At 42.7% G+C, this 6,815-nt stretch overlaps 1 protein-coding gene across 1 annotated transcript in view; it reads left to right on the top strand.

Moving 5' to 3' along the window:
* The first annotated feature begins 1,340 nt into the window (after positions 1-1,340).
* The window catches only part of CCDC172 (coiled-coil domain containing 172), an 81,751-nt gene continuing 76,276 nt past the window's right edge, over positions 1,341-6,815 (top strand). The window contains exons 1-2 of the mRNA XM_030204793.1: positions 1,341-1,419; positions 3,706-3,791. Coding sequence (XP_030060653.1) covers positions 1,341-1,419; positions 3,706-3,791 — 165 coding nt within the window. The remainder of the gene's footprint in view (positions 1,420-3,705; positions 3,792-6,815) is intronic.

Here is a 6,815-nt window from a genome sequence, read left to right as displayed (position 1 = left end):
GATAAAAAAAAATCCCTCTCCATAGATTTGTATGGGGACCAAATACTATATAAGAAGTGGGCATCAGAGCTATCGTTGGAACATTTTTCCCCAACGAATCTTCCAACGGCGAAGCTCTGGCCGGTTGAACCCAGAATCTGTCTGATGTCTGTATCAAATTGAAGTCCTGATTTGGGTGAGAATAAAAGCCTATTTCTTTCACTAAACTGTTTCAGTCTTTGTTTCAATCTATTCTCTCTCCTCCACCTGTTTCACAGAATACTGCACACACAAATAAGATTCTTTCTTACTCATATAGATCTCATGTGGGAACATAAATGGCCAAAGATTCACTTAGATCCAGATAGACAGAAAGCTGTGGTCATGGGAATTAGATTTGAACTGCGCCTTCTGTCACCCCCCCCCCCCCCCCTACGCCTCCATGACCGGAGGCGTTCCATAGAACCCTGAGACATAATACCATGGAATGGGGTGTCACTGGAATTCAGGGAGGGGGTGATTAACAAGATCTTGGAAGAACAAACCCTCTGTACACCCCCGTGGGGAAGGGTCCTGCGGGGGGGTCTAGAGAGGGGTAAATAAAAACAGTGGTGACCCCGACGTGATTTGAACACGCAGCTTTGAATAAATGCGGGCTATAAATAAGATAAATAAATAAATTTCTTCCAATTGGATCAAAACAGAAGCCAACTTCTACAGTAAAAATGTAAAACATGAAACACTTAACTTACGCACCCAGTGGTGTCCCATCTGTTCCACTGTCCCACTGAAATTTGGCCATCCATGTTGTGCAGAAAAATGAGCACAAAGTTTATAACTGCTGTTTCTCGCAGCTACAATCATTTTTAAAACTGTTATAGTGATCAATTTTTATTTCATGATATTTATATCTACATATAGGAAGTTTTCACATAAATTAAAAAGCTGTCAAATAAGTAAAAAACAAAAGACTTTTGTCCTCCACCATTTAAGGCACTGTCTATCCAACTGGCACCGCTTTGACGTTATTATGGACCACGCGCTCACACACCGACAGTCCCTAATAATCTTTTGCTATTGGTTGGTTTGGGTGAGCGAAAATGCTGGCAAGCTCCGCCCACTGGCTTCTGCCCCTATAACGGGCTAGATAGGCTCGTGCCGTCTCCTGTTGTCGATCTTTTGCAACCTCCGCAGAAACTGGAGGGAGAAGGGATGGAGGCGGGGCCAAAAAAACCGTTGGGAGGAACCGCGAGACCGCCGGAACTGCGCGATGATTGTCGTCGGAAGTGAGAGTTTCCTCGTGCCACCGCTGCCTGTGGAGAAGTTTCCTGTCAGTACAGTCGCTCCGGTTGACGACGATCATGAGCCTGAACACGTTACTGCAGCACATCGTGGTGTCGGAGCAGCAGGCCCAGGAGTTCCGCCGTGATCGGCTCCGCAGTAAGCCCTCGCCGCCGGGGGGGTCTTTCTCGTTGAAACGGTCAATACTTTGTACCTGGAGCTGTAGTGCCGTCATTCACTTTTTCCTGCTAACCTACTTTGAATCTCTTTATCCCTGTACAGAATGGCATCAAATATGAAAAGCCTACCCATAGCTATATTCTTTGGGGGAAATAAGTTTGTTTTATATATGAGATGTGCACATGACATTACTCTGGTATTTGAAGGTTAGCAATCCCTTCTGTGTGTCAGATCATCTGTTTATTTATTACATTTGTATCTCGCGCTTTCCCACATACAGCAGGTTCAATGCGGCTCAGATACTAAAAAAAAAAATTACAAAAATCCTGAAAGAAGACTATTACAACTGAAATAAGCATAATAATAGTATTATTATTATATTTGTACCCCGCGCTTTCCCATACAATGCAGGCTCAGCGCTTTCCCACTCATGGCATCACAATGCGGCTTAGGTATTTATTTGTACCTGGGGCAATGGAGGGTTTAGTGACTTACCCAGAGTCACAAGGAGCTGCCTTGCCTGAAGTGGGAATCAAACCCAGTTCCCCAGGACTAAAGTCCGCCACTCTAACCACTAAGCCACTCCACAATAAAACAGTAGTAAAACAACGTAAAGTCAGGCTTAGTAGTGTATGATAAGTTGAGCTAGATAATATATGACTAGGATAAAAGAGGGTGGATAGGATAGTGTAATTTGGGAGAAAAGGGGTAAGGAAGGATAAAATTAAGGAGAGATGGAAAGAGAAGGATGGGAGGTTGGTATTTAAGTCAACAGAATTGGGAGTGGAGGTTGGCGAGATTAGGTTGGGGCATTAGGGTAGGCTTGCTATGGGATGAGCAAGGTTTAAGAGTATATGAATTGTGTTGGATATGGGGAGGTAAATAAGGATGTGATACGTAGGAGAAAAGGAGATTGGGGGGGTATGGTATAGAAAGATGGATAAGAAAAGATAGGAGCATGAGTATAAAGAGATTAGGAGATAAGGTCAAAGGTTTAATTGGTGTCCGTGTCAAAGCAGGAGAAGTGTAAATGGGCTGGTAGGATTAAGTTGGGTCATTAGTGTAAGCTTGCTTGAAAAGCTTTGTATTGCAAAATGTTTGTATTGCATAGCCTTTTATGAAGGGGCGGTTTCTAAATCCACCAAGGTGGATCAAGGAAACCATTGGGGCGACATACTTCTTGAACAGAAAAGAGTTGCCAGAAGGGCTCTGAACACACTTTTACAATACCGCAAGCAATATCTTGGTCAGTGTCCAGGGTAGTTTTCTCTGGAGGTAGCTGTAGGCATTTATCTAACATTATTGTTTGTCTGTTCTCAGGGAGTCTTGTCTTCTCCCACCTAGGACTTTGAAGCTTAATACATTCATCTGGTCTAGCCTAGGAAGATAAATAAAGATGAAATTTCTTCTTACGTGCTAATTTCCTTTCTTCAAATTCTGTTAGACCTGTCTGGGACCCATCCTGGAAGATCAAGTCTGATTATTCTGGTGACTTTTTTTTTCTCTCAATTTCTGGAGATATCAGTGACTTTAGCATAAAGATGTGGCGATCCTCTGTTTATACATAGGAGCCAGCTTTTCAAAATTATTGGGGGTACTAAGTCTGATGGAAGTTACATCTCCTCCCTTAACACAGTGAAGGAGTTTGTTCAATATTGGGGGTGCTCGAGCACCCACAGATATGTTTCGGTTCTGAATGTTTGCTTAAAAAGACTGGTGTTCAGGAGTTTTTCAGCCTTTGCTTGGGTAAAGGTATACTGGCAAGTCCAAAGCTGCACCAGTCCTTATAATGGTGATAGAAAATTGAAAAACAGTGATACTCTTCCTCCATCTGCTGGTTGGTTGGCATAACCCACTTTTCAGGACTAGTCTAACAGGATTCAAGGAAAGGAATACACTTCGATATGAATGTTTTAATCTGTATTAGGGTGCTGATGTTGCAATGTGCTATTTGTTATCCACCTTGAACTGTATGGTTAAGCGTAATATAAATGTTTGGATTAAATTAAGAATACAGTTCATCATATATAGTAAAAGAGATGGTATCTTGTGTCCGCAGGGGCAGTTGTACATTTTCCCTTTTATCCAGGACTGATGTGGAGAAATAGCATATCTGGAATTTTTTAAATAGGTCAGAATTCCCATTTGTTCTTATAAAGCCTGCACTTCGTTTGGGTTTCTCCGGACAGCAGATAGAAGAAAACCATTGACTTCAATGAATGCAGCCCTTAAATAACAAGTATCATGTATCAACTTTTGTTGTAGTTAAATCAGAAACAAATAGCTGTCTTGAAAAAATCAAGCAAACAAGAGAAGATATGAATGAAGCAAAACAAAAATTGGAAAGTAAGGTACAGTTTATCTCATCTAGAGTTTAAGTATTCTATTACCTTTTGAATCTGGTTGGTGAGTTTGGGCCCAAATTAGTGGTGCATCAATCTCTTTAATCACTAGGAAGACAGCATTCAGAATACAAAGTAAGATAAAACAGTTACAAAACTGAGAGTGTTACTCTGTTCTGTAACTACTTGAAAATATTTGAGTGTGTGTGTATCTGTTTGCATGCTGAGCTCCTGCAAAGGCACCTCGTTACCTTCTTTCTCAAATGGATGTGTTGTCTAAACTTGTACAGCGCTGCGTAACCCTGGCAGCGCGATAGAAATGCTAAGTAGTAAGTAGTATGTGTTTCTGATAATTTTCACACTGTGGGTTAATGGCTAACTTTTTTATTTTCACTTTCGTGCCTTAGTTTTGCTTCATGCACAAGCAGGACTAAATGTTACCACAATTGGGTGACATTCTATGAAGCCCTGGCACAGACGCTGCCCAACATTCAGAAAAATTCCAGAAGCCTTTGGCAGTGCTGACTGTGCATGTATGCTCACCTTCCCACCCGCCTCATTTGGGCGGTATCATCAGTCTTTTTTTTTTTTCCCTTCCATAGAGCTAAGATGATGTGTTTGTAGTGTACTCTCTTTAGTGTAAGTTTTCCTTGGCGATCTCTGTCTTCTCTGTATATTTGTCCCAGTAAGTGGCATGGGATCTGTTCCCTTTCTTTAGTTTCCCCTGCTAGTTCTTGGGTTTTTTTTTTCCCCTTTTCTAAGTTTCCTGTATCTTTTTAGCAGCTCGGTGGCCTGCTTAGACCTGAGCGCCCCGGTTGGAATTTGTTTTCCCTTTGGCTTTTGCTGTGGACAATTTTCCTCCAGTGTCCCAAAAACCTCCCAGTGGTTTTAAGTGTTCACATTTTGGCAAGGTTATATCTGTGATTGACCCTTACAACTGATGCTTGCTATGCCTAGGACCTGACCATAAAGTCTCTAATTGTAAATGCAGAAAAGGATTCTAAAAAGTTGAGTGTGCGAGAGATTTTGTGGTGCATCGAAATATGGTCTATCAGCATTAGAGGAGGCTTCAGTCCCCATGGCTCCTATAGCGGCATCAGATATTGGAGATACACCAGCACCAAGGAGGTCTCCACCTGCCTTGATATCAGGTGTCGATAGTGCCCATTCGAGCTGAGCATCCTTGGACATGACACCAAGGAGACGACAAGATTCAATATCATCGTCTGCACCGAGGTATCCCACCTGGAGGCAAAGAAATATTGACATTGGACCTCCTTGAAGAATGTTATCACCATGGGGTCGGTACAGCCCAGTTATCTTCTCAGGCTTTCCCCATACTAGTACTTGACTGATGCCTGCCTGAGCGTTTCTGGGCCATGCTAATGGAGGAGCTAATGTGCATCTTGCATACTGAGGCATCAAGGGTGTTGGTGTTGGCCGTGGTACCGCCGCAGCTGATCCTGGAGGCCCATGCTCTGCTTGTTGGGCTGTTCATTGACACTGGGCTGCAGTGGGCATCGGAGCTGGCACTGGCTGAGGCGATGCTTCTCTTTAGCCTATTAGGAGAAGAAGTCCAGGAGAAGACCCATCCCTCAGCACTCCCGCCCAGAGTCTGGTTATGAGTACAGTGGTCCGAGGCAAGCACAGACTCTGATGTTTCAGGATGAATACCATGTTGATTCTGATTTGGACTGCTCCTGGACATTTGAGTTGGACACTGATGACCTTTCAGGGAGTGATCTCTTGATCTCCCCTCTTCAAGGGAGGAGACTCTCTCCCCAGAGGAGCTCTACTTTGTCACCTTTTTACGGGAGATGGCTCAGTCTAACCCATTTAAGTCAGAGGATGAGCCCAGGGCCGAGATATTGGACATCCTTGACTATGATGCCCTTTCTACGGAAGCTGCATCTTTCAGGCTGTGCAGATGAGAAACTAGGGAAATTCCCCTAAGGCTCATCCACAACAAGCCAGAGTCTCGAGTACAGAAAGCTCCCAGATTCAAGAAACATCAGCTACCTCACCATTCCATCGTTCTTTTTTTTCTTTTTTCCAGTGATTTTTTTTTTATTGAATTTTATGTGCAGATATTACTAAAGAGAAATGTTATGTATAAACAAGTAACAATAACCATAACAAATAAAGAACTTAACGAACTATTGCAAAGGCTGCAATATAAATTGAATGCTAACATTGCTGGCGTAAAATATTTAATTGAAATAAGGTTAGTACGGGTCAGATGAAATTAAGGTTAATTGGACCCTTTCTGAGAAGTTCCGAGAGAAGAGGACATTTCTCTGGTAAGTGAGCACTATTTTGCTTTGTGCTTTGGGAATTTAAAGATTGGGGTTTAAAAGAGGAATTGTAGGTTAGTGATAGACAAAATAATATAAAAAGCTAATTTTATCAACTAATCTCCATAGTCTTTTCCACTTAGTTTTAAAAACTTTGTACCACAGCATTAACAGATAAAATCTAGCAGGCACTGCAGGATCTAGTTTAGTCTTCCCACCCCTAGGACAACTCTTCATTTATAATCAGTTATTGTAATTAGGGTAACAAGCAAGGAGTGTTCTTACAGAGTTTTACCTCCAAATTCTGAACTCTTTCAGCCATATTGTTTTGCTTTTCCTTTAAATCAGTTATTTCACCCCCCAAAAGAGTTAGAAATCGATTGTAAAGAAGTGTGGATACCTTGAATTGCGTCCCAGAGCGCTTCAAGCGTTATTACAGCCGATTTAACTTTTCCTTGGTGTCCTTCAGGAGTCATCTCGCCAGCTAGAGACGAAGAGAACACTTTTTCCGTAGTAAAACTAGTTGGCGTCGAAAATACAACGGGAGCTCCCAGCACAGTTACCAGGGCGGCGTTCCACCAATCACTCCGGTCCCTTGTGCCTCCGTCGTATTCATAGTTACTCCTGGCCGAGGAGGGGCTGTATTCGGGGGAGGACTCAACGATACCCCCTCAATGCTATGGTCCGCTTGAACATACGCGGACCCTGCAGAACCAGGTTGTCGCTCACTGAGGACCGT

Source organism: Microcaecilia unicolor, chromosome 5 (assembly GCF_901765095.1).
Source record: "Microcaecilia unicolor chromosome 5, aMicUni1.1, whole genome shotgun sequence".
Taxonomy (NCBI): Eukaryota; Metazoa; Chordata; class Amphibia; order Gymnophiona; family Siphonopidae; genus Microcaecilia; species Microcaecilia unicolor.
The sequence above is the reverse complement of the archived record's forward strand: the minus strand, read 5'-3'. Positions and strand labels throughout refer to the sequence as shown.